The sequence below is a fragment of the Saccoglossus kowalevskii genome, chromosome 10 (genome assembly GCF_978046115.1).
Source record: "Saccoglossus kowalevskii chromosome 10, keSacKowa6.1, whole genome shotgun sequence".
NCBI lineage: Eukaryota > Metazoa > Hemichordata > Enteropneusta > Harrimaniidae > Saccoglossus > Saccoglossus kowalevskii.
This window is the reverse complement of record NC_140650.1, coordinates 21,064,167-21,080,038: the sequence shown is the minus strand read 5'-3', so window position 1 is coordinate 21,080,038 and position 15,872 is coordinate 21,064,167. Positions and strand designations below refer to the sequence as shown.

Here is a 15,872-nt window from a genome sequence, read left to right as displayed (position 1 = left end):
TATATACATATGAGCTCAGTACTTGATAACTAAACTAAAATTTCTCAAGACACTGAAAAACAAAAAATGAACACAAGATAGCCTGACAACTTAGTGATATGTAAATAATTCTTCTTCAATTAAAATAAAAAAATAGAATCCTTTGGTATTGTTCTTACCTGTCTACATTTAAAGGCCCATGTTTCCCTGTTTCTGCTGTGTGCACTCTGGATTTGTCATTTGTTTTATGTTGAAGTCTAATCTTAATTTAAAAAAAATATTCTCTTTGTATTTAATTTGGTAAATTACATTGGCCTTTAAAGAATTTCAGACTGTAAATGATTTAATGTAATTTACTGTGGGCACAACATCTCTTAATAACCCTAAACAGCCATTCTGTCTGCACTTCACTGAATCCTTAGATTGCACATGATTACAAAACACATACAACACACACAGATGTTGCACCCACAGTAACTGAAAAATGTTTTATATTTCAGAGAGACTGTGTTGCTGGTACAGCTGTGTACAGCATTGGCTTTTGGTTACATTAAACCGTGGATACCTGAAGCACCAACCAGGGATTCTGTGGTGTCACCAACCAAAGGGGTGTCCGCAGACAAGGTCGCTTCACCAAAGAAACCTAAATCCATTCCAAGTCCTAAAAGCAAGATCCAGAGCTTATCAGTTGATCAACAAGGAATGGATGATATCAAGAAAGCCGTTGAGGTGAGTTCTCTGATGTTGACAGAAATGTACCCACTTTCATTCTATAATTTATTTCATTTCAATTTTAACTTAGTAAAAATATTGAAATTTGTTATATCTTTTATTATTTGATGCTCAATTATAATAAAAGTTGAGATACAATATATATACATGTATATACACAACTATAGAGAAGTATATTACATAACAATTTATTGAAAACATCATAAAAACTAAACTTTAAAAGCAAATAACCACTGAGATCTGGTTGTGAGCAAAAATCCACTCTTCTTGTTTTTGCCCCTCAAATAACGTTTCATTCCCTTCCTCCATCACATCAACTGTTCCAAATACATAATCGACAAGAGAGAATAGAACACTATTGATGGGTTAAAGATGTGTCTCATCATTCTCTCATGAGATAACAGCAGCAATTTGCCTCCAAAGTGTAATAATTAACAATGCTTTGTGTAGCTGACATGTATATTTACCGTAATAATGAGAATGATGGAAAGCCAAATCTAATGTGTTTCAATTTGTCAAATCATAGGTATGTGAGTATGGTATTGATGTCACTAACGGTACTAGAAAGATGGATATTATTCCAATAGATGTACGCCATCCACTCCTACAAATATGGGTTCATAGTAAACAACTACTTGGTCAACAAATACACAGATCTTTGGGATGCGAGGATGATGTAAGTTAAACTTGTATCAGTCATATCTTTGATTTGTAGTAGAAAAAAAATCAAATTATTTGTTAAAATCCACTGTAGGCTAGATTGCCAAATGTGGAAAGATAAGTTTGATGGGCACAAACAAAATACGTTCTTGATAGGATCTCCTACATTATGTATTTTCTAATTTTACTATTGTAGGTAAATGGCCAAGGTCAGCGCCCTATGACAAGATGTCTGGTGGCAACCGAGATGTTATCATTAAATGGCAAAGGATTGAACGATTTCAAAGAAGGACCACCTTTAGCTGAAGTAAGTTGACGATCCCAAAGTTTAATTTCGGAAGTGACGTGAGTCTTGAATCTTTGATGTTAAATATCAAGTACTACTGGGTATACCAGTAATAATCAAACTCTAGTGAGTCGTTTTCTCATCTTCCAGACCTTATGTTAATTAGCTTTTCCCCAAAAATGAATTCAGTTCTTTCATTTTTTGTTCAATATTAATTAATTATTCATTCTTTGTTTACTTTCTAGACTGTTAACATGGTTGATACATGTCAGTGGTCAGACCCATTAGTTGAATTACAGATTTGGACACGACTAGCTGACTTGGCATTTTCCAACCGTAACCATAATATAGTTATGAAGTGTTCCGGTAAAGCATTGGAATTTGATGCTGACAATAACAATGCTGCTCCTAAACTGAAGAAGAATGACAAGTAAGAGAGAATTAAAATCCATTGCATCAAATTCAATATTATTCCCAAAACTCATCGGGTTTGAGTTATTCTCCATGTTTATGGTACCACATAGTCTGCTGACAAAAAACAGTTACATCCAAATTTCTCCTTGTAATAATATTCAAATGTCAAACTTGGCATCCAAAATATTTTATAATGAGAAATCTTCAGTTGGTGTTAAAACAAATTAATGCTTTTTACTCCCATGTGTGCATCTACCGGGATATGGTGATAACCACCCTTCCAATTGCTTCTTGTTTTCAATTGTATATTATTGTGTATCTTTCTCATCAGTTTTAATTACATGGTGCAACAAGAGATGTTGAGTTATGCCAGTTGTATAATGGGACAAAGTCTCATGGATAATATGCAAGGAAAGAATGTAGTGAGAAGATCTGCATTAGAGGCATTTGTAAATGCCGCTAGGTTAGTATATATAAAGTTGGTATGGATCGGGTCTGTTTGTCTGTGATTGTCCACCATTTTAATGCAGAGCATCATTATGGACAATTTTGATTAATGGCTTAAAGAACATATAGTAGAGAATATGATATCCAATTTCTCTCTACATTTACAAATTGCTTGTCTGAAAAAAAATTATACTAGTCAGAATAATTCTCTATGCTTGATTTCCATAATGTCCTGTACTATATTTTCATATTGTTCTGTACTATATTTCTAGAATGTCCTATATATGTACATTATATTTATATAATGCCCGGTGCTATATTTCTATAACGTCCTGTGATATATTACTGTTATTCATATATGCAGGTACGGTCGCAGAGCTGATAACTACAAGTTAGTGATAACAGCAGCACGGCATTATTGGAATTCTGCTCTGCCATTGGTCAGTGAGCCAATAGAAAGACAGCTACTAAGACAGCCATTGGCTGTAATATTAGAATGTATAACAGCCACTGTGGAGAGAAGCAAAAAAGAGGTAATCTCTTTATTCATACATAAAAATATTCACTTGCGGTATTGTCATCATCAGTGTACTGAAATAACATTTGTATGGTGTTAAATATTTTTCATACTTCATGAATGTCAAAAACCTTCACAAATTATAATTTTAAATTTTTGATATAATACATCAGTCAATGGTAAAATCTATTGTATTCACAATTAGACATTTTAAACCTGTCTAAACTTTACACCAAAGTAACAGAACAAATTTACGAGTATTTTTACATGAGCAATTTTATTGAAAATGAACCAGAATTGACTTTAGTTTAGGCGAATTTTCAGTTTATACAGTTTGAAATTTAGAAAGTACATTCACACACTTGTTTATACATATTTTGTTTGTAGGAGAAGAAAAAGACAGAGAATGGAACTGAGTCAGATGATCCTGTGAAATCAGTGCCTCCATCAGCTCCTACATCATCACTCGGTAGTATGTCACCTTTATCTCAAGCATTTGGTGATCCTGAGAGTGATTTAACATTACGAGCAGCTATGTATGGAGTATTGTTCCAATCCTATGCTGACAAGGTGAATATGTTTGTTCAGTTTCTTGTACAATGTCATGTATATTAATTATGTTTCTTATATTGACATAGATATGAATGATGCTACACTAAGTTTTACTATCGTACACATTATACTACCGTTAAAGTCCTATTATAAACCGCGGTTTATATTACAATGTATCAATTTAAAAATTGGGATCAAAAGCTCAAGTTCGGGGTGCGGTTTCTATTACGTACATATTGCAATCACTAAATGGGCGTGGTCATTTTTTGTCCACAACACATGCACAAAACAAACAATACACCGTACAATCTCTTGAATAGGCGTCGGGGAAGAGTGAAAGGCCTTATTTTGGTTCTAAAATAGGCGTTACGAAATGTTGAAAAATTACAGTCAATCAAAAAAAAATTCTATATGATACAAAAAATACTCAGTATTTTTAACGTAATATGCATTTATTTTTTTTAATTTTCTTCGTAACGAAAAGTATATTCTAACAGAAGTTTCAAATAAAAACACGAATGCACTGCTTAGTAGCAAATGATCACATAACGGTAGCTCGATCCGGCCATGCTGCTGGTCACAAGTGAATAACTTACTTGTTTTCGAAGTGTTGATATTGGTGATTATTATTTAGTAGTGATTACAATAACGCACGAAAAATAAGTTCGTTGAATTGTTATAAAATGCAAGTAAAATTCAACTTAGTTTCCCCGTAAGCGAATGATTTCAGTCACATGTAAACAGCCGATACGATATCCGCCATGCTTTTGAATGCTCACGTGACGTATTATTGACCGGATGGGTCAAGTCGCTAATTAACCAATCAAAATGCTGGATGGTGCCCACGTGTCTAAATTACATAGCTCATTTAAATATGTTAATGACAGTTCAGCGACCTCATGGTGAACGCAACACGGAAGAGATTTACCGATAATGTAGTGCGATCTTTTGCCTTTGATTTCCATGGGAAAACGGCATGATTTTTTTTTTAAATCAAGAAATTATTTGTTTTCGAAAGATAAATTGTTCTTCAATGCTCAGTTTAACACTTTTACGGTGATAAAAGCTCATTGTCTAAAACTTACGAAACACAGACGTATTCAGAAAGAGTATTGACAGAGGTCGCCGCCAGAACAAAAGCAGTTTCATTGCCTGTCTGACATCTTATCACCGCTGAACAATAAATAGGTGTGAATATTTTTAGGCATGTTGTCGAAACAAAGAATAGGATTAGGAACAATGCCGTTTTGGAACAGCTGGTTGAAACAATGAAGTTAGTCACGGTCTTGTTGAATTGGGGGTGCGGTTAGTAATAGGTACTTTTCAAGTTTTCAATTTTTGTTAAGAACTCTTTAACCCCGAAGCCGGAATTGGGGGTGCGGTTACTATTACGTATGCGGTTTATATTAGGACTTTAACGGTAATGTGTGATGAGTTGGATAGTTATTGTGGTTTAAGGAGATTGACTGAATAGAGCATTTTCCGTCGTAGTAGTGACATACATCGCGTGGGATTCAACAAACGCGAAAGTATTTTGGGGGACATTTCCATGCTTAATAATTTACTGTACACATTTGATGATGGTCAATTTTGATGAAGTAAGGGTATTCAAACGCATTCGAATTCAAATCCTACGATTTTTGCAGCAGATGTTCGATGTGCGTCTTTCACGCAACTCGCAAGATTTCACAGTTAGAAGGAAAATCACCTATTCAGATAATATTTCATGTTCTTCATGCTCAGCATTATTATGGGTTTAAGCATAGCACTTAGGGTTCTATTGTAGGATCTATGGTTTAAACAAAATGTCATAGAAAATGGTAAAGTTTTACATTTTTGCACTTGTTTCTATGATGGAATTATTTCTTCACATCTTGATATCATGCTTTATTGATATGAATCTTAGTATTGTTGAAACATTTCATAAAATTTTCATTTAACATTAATGAGTTTCCAGTGTGATTGTAGTTTTCAGCTAAAACTGCTGTGTCTGTTTATTCACAGGGTGATTGGGAACAAGGTTTGGCTGCAATGGACAAAGCAGTCAATGATATGCCGAGGACTAAGCACCGACTGTGAGTACTGGAATCCTTTTTGTACTGCCTATACTTAGCTGCCTCTTAAAAACTGTTAAATTCAAACTGACAAAAAGGAATATCTGCTATTAATTTTTTTTTTCACTTTTTTCACAATTATTTGGTTTAATAATTCTTATTTTTCTTTCAATTAGTTTGAATTTTGATGACCCTTACTATATTTAAAAAACAAAGAAGTTTCAGTAGTGTCACAGCGGAGGATAACAATCATATAAATTTATTCAAATATTAGATTTATTTGTACCCAAATCATAACAACCCTGGAAATATTACAAGCTTGAATTGCTGGATGTCTATATTTCTAATGCATCACCAAACTGAGAAGACAATATATTCGTATATTCAAAAATATGTAGAGATTTAGACTTGCATCAACAACAAAATAAAACTGTATAATTTTGTCCCCAAAATCTTGATTAAGACTTATAGCTAATTTTAAAATGCATACAAATGTATAAAATGTTTGCACCAACATTTTTGGGGGTTAAAATGATGACATTCACATCAACTATTAAATAAATATCTTTTGTATTAACTAGATTAATCTTCAAACATCGTGTTATGGTTAAAGCTAAACTGGGAAGAAACTTGCATATGGATATTGCTAAGTTCAAGGTAAGGAATTGACTACATTCACCTTTTATGTATCAGTTGAGTTTGTTTTCTACTCTGGTGGGCAAATTAGATGTATCATATGATGAGCGTTGAATGGCTGTGTTGCCGAAAAATTCACACTGAATCTCACTGTGAACTTGACTGAATAAAAAAAAAAAACAGTAGATCAAAACTGTTTATGGTATAACCATTTGTGGACATGTACAGCTCTCACTTGTAAGGAACATCTGTTGTACTATATCTCATGAAATATATGTGGCCATACTACCCTATTTTGACCATTGTTTTTTACTTTGATTGCATCTAGGATGAAAGTGAAGATTACGTGGCTCACATGTGGCGCAAAGTAGCTCTGTGTTCTAAAGATCAATTGGAACAGTTGACATCCTATCAAATGGCCATAGAGGCATTGCAGGTAAACACCCTGAGATAAATACAGTGATGTATTTATGGTTTCAATCTATTTTTCTCTATTTTTTACTGACCATTTGGGTTTTAAAATACAACTACTGTAAAATCTGTATTAGAAGCCGCGGCTTCTATTAAAATGGTACAATGCAACAGAGGGGATGCAGCTTCTATTAGAGCATGTACACATATGAGAAATGATGAATTTTTTATTCTAAATTATTCAAAAAGAATGGGTGCGACTTCTATTAGGGATGCGGCTTCTAATACAGATTTTACGGTATTTTATTCAATCTTTGAACATTATTCCTGTTTGTGTAATCTCATATTTCAAAACCAATGGTTGTAGAAATAAAACAAACAAAACAACACGCCAGGTCATATCTTTCAATTGAGCTTCAAAGTAATTTGTCTGATTGGCTGAGTTTGTTACCATTTCTGTGGGGACTGGAACAAAGTTTAGTTTAGATTACTAGTTTCCAGGTTAGGGAGGGTTTGGTTTTGTCAAGCTTCCTGGACAGTATACTTTATGTGTAAACATAATATTCATTTATCAATCAGAAGTTGTACAAAGAAGACTGTGTAGAATTCATGCATTTCTGAATATAAATATTAATATTCTACACCCCACCCATCTGCCAATAAACTCTCCTGACCCCAGAGTCTGTATATATCTCGCCTACTATCCCATCCACACTCTCCACAGTCCAGTGCTAGTGAATGGCAGAAGGTGGATTACTTACTGGAGTTTGCAGAGTGGCTATACATTAATGAGTTCTCATTACAAGACTGTTTAGACCAGGTGGAGTGGGCTGTAGATGTCCTCCTTAATATGAAGATGGAGGTGTCCAAACCTAGTGGATCAGGTATGTTGTTATCAACCCCCACTACCTATAAAAGTAGTTTAATCAGAAATCAATCAGAAATGTTATGGTCACTGTATTAGGTTACTATATTAGTGTACAATTGTTTGTTGCATCAATGATGCACCAGTGAATTAGCACAACTAGTTGTGTCACAGCAAACTTTTTTGCGTTGGTAGCATGTTTTATCGGCTCAGAGGGCACACTGATTCCTAACATATAAAACTGGCATTGAAAACTTTCTTACAAAAAAGGTCTTGGCTGGAAGATCAGGTCATCGTATTCGCTCTTACTATTGCATTTCCAATAGGGGCACATGTTTTGATGGGATTTGAATTGATTCATTTATGCTAACTTGGTAACAGACCACTTTGTGCAGTGCTTCCAATAAAATATATATGACAACTTATTGTCAGATTATTATACATGTACTTTACAATGTAGCTGAATATGCTGCTTACTGCTTTAAATCTTGGATTGTATTTTAGTTGCCGAATCATGAAATATTATATCCATATCCCAGATGAATCTAATCATACTTTTTAAATTTTGTTAGCATATTACTTAGCGAGTGGTGGTCATCACACTGAATTCTGTTCGATATAGGACTAATAGTGACACACACAATACGTGTAAATAAAAGACATTATTTGTTTACATGAAATTTAAACATGTGCTGTGTGACTACCACCACTCTTTAATACTGGCAATGATTGAGCTCACTCAACCCACTCTTCTCATCTCACATTACACAGCACATTTATTAATTTTTGTTATTTTGAACAATTTATGTTGTGCTTTGTTAAATTATTGTTTTTTTTTTTAAATTTATTTACAATTAACTGAAATACTTCTTTAAAAAAAAGAAAAAGAAGTAATTGCAGTTAAAATGCCTATTAACCGGAAGAGAAAGGGCTATTCAGGTGACAATCGTCTGTCTGAGATTTGGTTTGACCTCTGCATGGCATCATCCTCTCAGTTATTCTTACATACTAATAGTAACATGAAATCCTGTCAATTGGTATTTTACTTTGCTTGAACGAGTTTGTGTTTGTGTGGTATTTTGAATTTATGTGCACTGTTCTCCCATCCTTTGAACAGAACCAGGAAAGGCTTGTTTTTTTTTTTTGCTTTTAATAGTCATTAGTAAGGAAGGTTACAATTTGAATGATGAGAAAACATGAAAAATAATAACTACCGGTATGTTAAATGAGAATGTTTTCAGTCTTCTCAATGGTATTGGAGTCCGTATACATATACACTATACATAAATACTGTAAATTATTCATTTTGTGTCACTATCAGTTTTCTGCGGTTCCATAATTTCAGGTTTTTGTGAGGACAAAATTTTACAAAAGTTACTGTGACTCACTGTCCCAAAGTAACTGCAATACAATTTTAAAAATTTTCTCTGACTTGTGAAGTTCTTAAAAATTAATTGCAGAATTAAAGCTGTTTACAGTATTTAGTCAGCTTGTCTAACTGGTGTACTGATGACTTCAAGGAGAAAAATATCTAATTATGTCTATGCACCATTACTGTTTATTTTTTGCTGATGCTCTCCAAGATTTATACGTGGTGACTTCAAATCATGCTATTTGTGATGGAGCTGTATTTTATATTTTACATTGTGAAATAGATGATCATACTGCTTTAATAACCTGTGTTGCATCGTTTCTATGTTTTGACAGCTAAGAAAAAGAAAACAGCGAAAAAGGGCAAAAAATCACCCCGTCCTAGTTCTGCAGCACCATCTACCGTTACGGAGACACACACCGGGGCCAGCGAAAGCGAGGATGAATTCAATTTCGGAGACTTCATTCCTGTGAAGGGCAAAGCTGTGATTGGTGTTCCAGTAGCGAACACAGCTCTGACTGTGAAAGACTTGACCCATGTACGTCAGTTAGAAACGCTAATCAGGGCACACGTAATGCTTGCCAAGATGGCGGGAAGGTCTTCTTCATACCATGCTGATTATTGTATTTCTGCATATGGATATATTATCAGACTCTGGCAGGTGAGTTTAACTTAATTAAAATCAATTTTCAACTTAAGTCTTTCAAAATAATAACCTGCTATATTGAACAAAGGGAATAAGTAAATGTTCAATTTGTAGATGTATTTTTCTTCTCAAGCAAGGTGTGTAGAGAAAGTTCTAGAAAAGGTTTCTTGTTTAGTTCATTTAATTTTCACCCCACCAGGTATGTCTGCCGTCAGCTGGCAAAGTCATGAAAGAGCTGGCCACAAGGCAAGCTACTGAACAAACCAACACAGGCAAGGGTTCACCAAAGGGTAAAAAAGGCAAGGATGGCAAAGGTAAAGAGGGAGAAACACCAAGAGATAAACCAAAACGTAAGGGTCCATTGGATGCCATACCTGCACACCCTGATGACTGGGCAAGTTATGATGTACCAGATGAGGTAATGTTAAATAACGTTTCTGTGATTTCTAAAACTGTCATAGAAAATTCCTGTTCTTTCAACTCTATAATGTATGTATCTTAATTAAGCTGAGAAGAATTGTGCCATCTAGAGGCCAGAACTGAACATTTGTTTGACTTTTGTTTTCAAGATACGAGAAGCTTTCAAGGAAGATCACAGTGCTCAGGGATTGAATAAAGAGAATCTGCTCAAACCTGTAAGTAAAACAGACCTTGTTCAGAACCAATCTTCTTGAATATCTGGCCTGATATTATAATGTTATTACAAGAATACAACAAATTTTGCACGAAGGTAGTACAGGGATTGTAGAGACTGATACAACTCACTACCGCCTGAGTGCATACTTTGCGGTATAACCTTATTAATATAAATCTTTTTTTTGCTTGTAGTCATAATTTAGCACAAGATATAACAGGTCTAAATGCTAGTGAAATGTCTGTGCGTTTTTTTTGCATTCAGTGATGTTACTCCAGTCACCAGCTACATTGTTGCTGTTTCTGATGTAAACAAAGGAAAGTGTTTGAATGTGACGTACATACATTGTGTATGATGCACATTTATAAGGAAGGCATACAAACACGTTCTTACACTGTCTTAACTGACGGATGAATTCTGTGGTTTTCAGTGCCACATATAATAATGTGTATTTATATTTGTTCATATTACAGATGTTAACATTACACTACTTAGATGACTTAGTAACTGAACTGTGTGAGCTTGGTTTCCATCATCTGACATTACCAGTGTTAGCTTTGGCTGAGACTGTTGCTCATGATACCTTGGGATCTAAATCATTAGCTGTGCTGTATCACCTAAAGTAAGTCAGAAAAAGTAAAAATAATGTGGTTTGATTTCAAATATGATTACCCATATAAGAGATCAGCAATCACTATGGCATGTTCCATCTGACTGCCTTTAGTGGTCAACAAACAGTCTACTATTTATTTTCACTTTCAGTCACCCTGAGCACTTTTTTTTAGCAGTTCTGGCCTTGATATTGAATTTTGAAATCAAGTTCTGGTTTTGACTAATTCCTAAAAAGGCTGGATGGGTTTTCAGACTGAATTCATACTTTCTATGAACTTCAGTTAGTCTGCAAGGCGATCATATAGGATTTTTAAATCCTATAACTTATTAAAGGCAGGTGTGTCAGATATTTACTATACCTTTGTTTTTTTCTTAGGTCCATGGAGGTATGTCAAGAACTGAACCTGGCCTCAGCTGTGAAGTACCATGAACAATTAATTGGTGATATCAACATTAATGAGGAAGAACAAGCTAGGTAAGCTGACTTTACTAGCCATACAGAGGTGGATCCAGGTTTTGACACTGAGTACCACTAAAGACTGAAATATTTGTTATACCATTTGAATTCTGGAGAATTATTTTTGGTAATTTCTGAGTATTGTATTGGCATAAGTGGGCGTATGCCTGGATCTGCTCGTCATTGATTTTCTTTCCTCTGCTAATTTAAAACTGATTTGTTGTGAAATGTACCACTAGAAGTTAACTTAAAAAGTTTTAAATATAGTTACTAGTTGTGACACCATTCACATTGTGTTGATATCACAGAAACAACTTTTATTTGTTGTTTTTTTGTTTTCAGATCTCGTGAGGAGATCTCTAAATGGAAAGAAAAGCAAATCCAAGTACGAAAGGAAGAAGTTCGAGTGCAAGAATCGCAGAAACAAATTAGGTTTGATGAAAGTGAATCTAGGTTACGACAATCTAAAAGTTTCACACCACCTGATCAGAAGGTAAGATGTACATTCTAATGTAACACTATTATTTTAGATGCAAAACAAATCGTAATTCATAATTTTACATGTTCATATAAATTTATTCTGCTGTAATGCAATAAATAATCAATGCTTTAAAAGTAGATACAATTGCCAGATAGAAGCTGCTTGAGACTTGAAATCAGCAAAATGTATCATTACTGTTCATAATTAAAGTTCTCAATGAATGAATACAAGTCTCTTTACATTATAGACGGATATTAAAGAATCAGTAAAAGGATTAAGTATGCACCTAAGTGGTTTGAATCTGAGAAAAATGTGGACAGATGAAGCTGCAATCCTCATTAGATTGGTGAGTATCACATGAAACTAGCACAGACCTGTCCATTTTATGCATGTAGATTACACTACATGGTATGTGTGTTGATATATGGCTGATAATTTAATTTGCTTGCTTTTCTTGACAGGGTCATTATCAGACAGCTCGTCAGATGTTACATGAAGCACATTTATCAGCCTTGGCATTTGATGATGAAGTGATAGAGGCACAGGTGTTGTTTCATCTTGCTAGACTGTCATACCATGAAGCTAATATGGGCCAGGTTATTCAGTTGTTAAATCAAGCCCAGGTGAGTTATGTCTTCGACACGACCCCATTTGTCATTATCAAAACAAGATACTTTTCATCATCATCATTTATTGTTATCCCAAAACAATAAGAGAAACTTTATATTTATTTTATGGAATGACTCAGGTCATTGCCACTTTGATTTTAGGGGATATTACGTAAAACTTTGTAGTGTTGATAAGAATAATGTCTCAAATAGCGATTTGTAAGTAAAAAAAGCAGTAATGATAACTTCTAGTATCACATGCATGTCTCCAGACTTGAAATGGACATGCTAATTCTTCCTTGTTTGTAATTTATAAATAAAGTAGATGCTAAAAAATTTTTTAAATATCTTAAAAGTCTTACTTTGCAACTTGTCTTAGTTATGCACATTATAATATTAGGTTGTAACGAGAATACCTCAAAGTATGCAAGTATGCATTTAGACGTAGATTGATGCAAACCCTATACTGTCTGAGTGTATATTTTTGGGTACAAATATTATCAGGATAGTAATATTATTATTCATTTTTTTCTGATAATTTAATGAGAGATTATAGCCAAAACTGACAAAAACTATTTTGTTGCGATGTGAATATTTAGTGGTGAGATTCTATTTACACCACTTGCTACAGTGTTTCTGCATCCAATGTAAACAAGTGCTGTTACAGCTTTGGAATGAGTGCTGATGCAGCTTTTTATGGAGTATCATGGTGTTTTCTGTGCTACATGGTAAATGTATAATAAAACTATGTATATTCACTATCTGAAACAGGTATTGCCATGTGATGAACTATTCTGGTTGCGTACAACTTTACTCCTTGTCGATGCAATCTTGGGTGATAGTGAGAACTCAGAAAGATTCAACAAAGCCAGGGCCGTAGTACTCAAAGCTGTGGCAACATTTAACGATATTGCGCTGCAGAGACCCAATAAGTCATCTGTGGTCTTGTACATCAAAGCTACTCTAGAGGCAAAGTGAGTACTCTCAATTTATTATACCAGTACATTACATTTGGATATTCACAAGTTATTGCTGTGTAAATTAAAGTAAAATTATGTAATATTCTATCGCCAGCAATATCATTTCACAATACTGTAAAATACTTTTTTTAGCTGGAGTTAGTTTTCTTTCTTTTGTAATAATTTCCACTGATTTTTGATGGGTTAAATGTCAATATAGGAAAAAAAAGGTATATTTACTGGATTTTATTTTCACTGAGTCATTCCTTCAGCGAAAATAGCAAAAATAAATTCCAAGTGAAATAATAATGTACTTTCATAATACCACATGTTATCCAACCTCTAAAGTGTCCAAGCAACTATATAGTCAGTGTGAAAGGAATGTATAGTGCTCAGCAATTCTGTGTCATTTTGTTTATTAATTAAGTATGCAAAAATGTCTTTTATTATGTATATTGTATTTTGTTTTGATATTTACGTACTAATATTCACTATAACTCAATATTTTATTGTTAATATTTGGCAGATATGCATCTATACAAGTTAGTCATGTGTTAGCAGAGAGTGGTAATACAATGAAAACTAAAGCTAACAAGGAATTGATGACAGCATGTCAGGTGTGTATTATTTAATCCCAATCTTGTACATCTCCATTGCTCATTGTGAGAAAGAGAGTAATCTAACCAGTAGTATTGCAATATACCTCACAGTTTTGCAAAATAACAATATTGTAACAGTTAATAACAGTTTGTAATGGTAGGCTGAGATCTATATTGCTACATTGTTAACAAAACAGTGAGTTGTATTTCAATATTGTTGGTTGAGTTTCTATTTCGTTAACAATAATACTAAATAACAATAAATTATATTGCAAGCCTTTGTGAAAAGCAAATTAAAATGAAATTTGTTCAATGTAATTGGTAATTGTGGGCTATTTGTAAATTGATAGAAACAGAAATGTATGGCAGTCTTTGAAGCACCATTGTATTAACCTTTTCACCAGCAACTCCCTCTTTTCAGCACAAATTCAAGAAATAGTCCTGTTTATAGTCTGCACTTTCCTTCAGAAGATTGGGACAAAAATAACTTTGAGTAAAAACTGAGAATTGACTCAAATTTTGTCTGTTGTCTCCAAAAATAGGATTCATAACTAAAAATATTGAAGAATATAAAAAAAATAGTGCAGAAAAATTTGGGCAAGAAAGTCTGGTGGTGAAAAGGTTGCACTTACCTTGTCCTATATATTCTCTTATTTTGTAGAGATTTCAACAAAGTGTCGATCAACTGCTTCATTGTGGTCATCATCGAGATGCCATCAAAATACTTCAGCAGCACGCTGGTGTGCTCCGACTGTTTGCATGTGATTCTATCGACAAAGAGCAGCAACATGGATTCCTGTTACAGGCCAAGAAAATCCTGCATAAAGCTGTCAGTGTTGGCGATGAGATTTTACAAGATGTGGTCACTCTGTCATCTTTGCAAGAAGTAGGTGTAATAATGACTCTCAAATGTCCATGCAATGTAGATACATACAGTTATGTCCCAATAAGAGAAATGTACTAATTTTGTCTGACATTTTCAACCTCCCTGCCCATTGGTGTTCACATGGGAAATGTGTCAAGTTTCTACTTTAATGCCGTATTTTATATATTATGTTGTCCTAATTTAAAAAAAAATTAGATTCAATATTATTCATAGTTTCAAAACAGAATTCATTCACTAGTAAACAAATTTACTCAAAATTACCTAAATTTTCTTTAATTCTTTCTAGGATTGGGTACAGAGTTTACAAATTACTTTGGAAAATACATTCTATTCTTTCTTTTTTTCAATAGATGCGTAACATGAGTCTGCCGTTGCAGAGAGAAGTAGTTGCCATCAAGATAACCTATGCTGAGCTGTTAATTGATATGTTTGTTATCTATGCAAATGAAAAAAGACAACATCAGTTATCTGAAGCTAGGAAAGCATCTATCATTAAGGTACGTGTCAACATGTATTAAAATGAAATTAATTTTTCTTCTAAGAATTATCATTGTAGCTGGAATTTGTCTTGTCTGGAATGTGATTTTCATCATTATTTGTTTCTGTCTACCTTACAGACTGTAGAAGAGTTTGTGTCTGCTACACCTGTACTCAGCAATGTGGACAAAGAATGGCAGGATACTGCAAGGTGTGTAGATTCATTCCTTTTGTGATATCATTTATATCATATTAAAATCACACGCACGCACTCACAGTACAGTCCAGGTGTGACTTAACTTCCAAGCTGGCTTTACATTTCCATAAAAAAAAAAATATTTTTTTTAAAGTTAGTATCATTGTCATAAATAATTACAACTTATTTTTTGTAATGTTTACCTAAGTTACTATTATGAGAAATATGAGACATATTTAGGCAGGTTACTTTCAACAATTTAGATATGTGGAGTTTTGAAAGCAAGCTAAGGTAGATTTAAGCCAGCTAAATTAATCAGTATGAGCTCACTGTTATTAAAATCCCCCAAATTATTTTTTTTCACCCCATACTGCTTTATTAGAGCTCTTCTA

The 15,872-nt window shown here is 33.8% G+C and overlaps 1 protein-coding gene across 1 annotated transcript in view; it reads left to right on the top strand.

The window, feature by feature from the left end:
• Nucleotides 1-15,872, top strand: part of LOC100374785 (cilia- and flagella-associated protein 46-like) — a 41,075-nt gene that overhangs the window by 13,348 nt on the left and 11,855 nt on the right. The window contains exons 17-40 of the mRNA XM_078011929.2: nucleotides 480-708; nucleotides 1,238-1,387; nucleotides 1,568-1,678; nucleotides 1,903-2,087; nucleotides 2,403-2,534; nucleotides 2,883-3,051; nucleotides 3,423-3,605; nucleotides 5,592-5,662; nucleotides 6,223-6,298; nucleotides 6,606-6,713; nucleotides 7,413-7,572; nucleotides 9,261-9,586; nucleotides 9,771-9,989; nucleotides 10,141-10,206; nucleotides 10,679-10,827; nucleotides 11,194-11,292; nucleotides 11,617-11,767; nucleotides 12,003-12,101; nucleotides 12,217-12,378; nucleotides 13,135-13,337; nucleotides 13,849-13,939; nucleotides 14,583-14,807; nucleotides 15,158-15,304; nucleotides 15,425-15,495. Of these exons, the coding sequence (XP_077868055.2) occupies nucleotides 480-708; nucleotides 1,238-1,387; nucleotides 1,568-1,678; nucleotides 1,903-2,087; nucleotides 2,403-2,534; nucleotides 2,883-3,051; nucleotides 3,423-3,605; nucleotides 5,592-5,662; nucleotides 6,223-6,298; nucleotides 6,606-6,713; nucleotides 7,413-7,572; nucleotides 9,261-9,586; nucleotides 9,771-9,989; nucleotides 10,141-10,206; nucleotides 10,679-10,827; nucleotides 11,194-11,292; nucleotides 11,617-11,767; nucleotides 12,003-12,101; nucleotides 12,217-12,378; nucleotides 13,135-13,337; nucleotides 13,849-13,939; nucleotides 14,583-14,807; nucleotides 15,158-15,304; nucleotides 15,425-15,495 (3,582 nt within the window). The remainder of the gene's footprint in view (nucleotides 1-479; nucleotides 709-1,237; nucleotides 1,388-1,567; nucleotides 1,679-1,902; nucleotides 2,088-2,402; nucleotides 2,535-2,882; nucleotides 3,052-3,422; nucleotides 3,606-5,591; nucleotides 5,663-6,222; nucleotides 6,299-6,605; nucleotides 6,714-7,412; nucleotides 7,573-9,260; nucleotides 9,587-9,770; nucleotides 9,990-10,140; nucleotides 10,207-10,678; nucleotides 10,828-11,193; nucleotides 11,293-11,616; nucleotides 11,768-12,002; nucleotides 12,102-12,216; nucleotides 12,379-13,134; nucleotides 13,338-13,848; nucleotides 13,940-14,582; nucleotides 14,808-15,157; nucleotides 15,305-15,424; nucleotides 15,496-15,872) is intronic.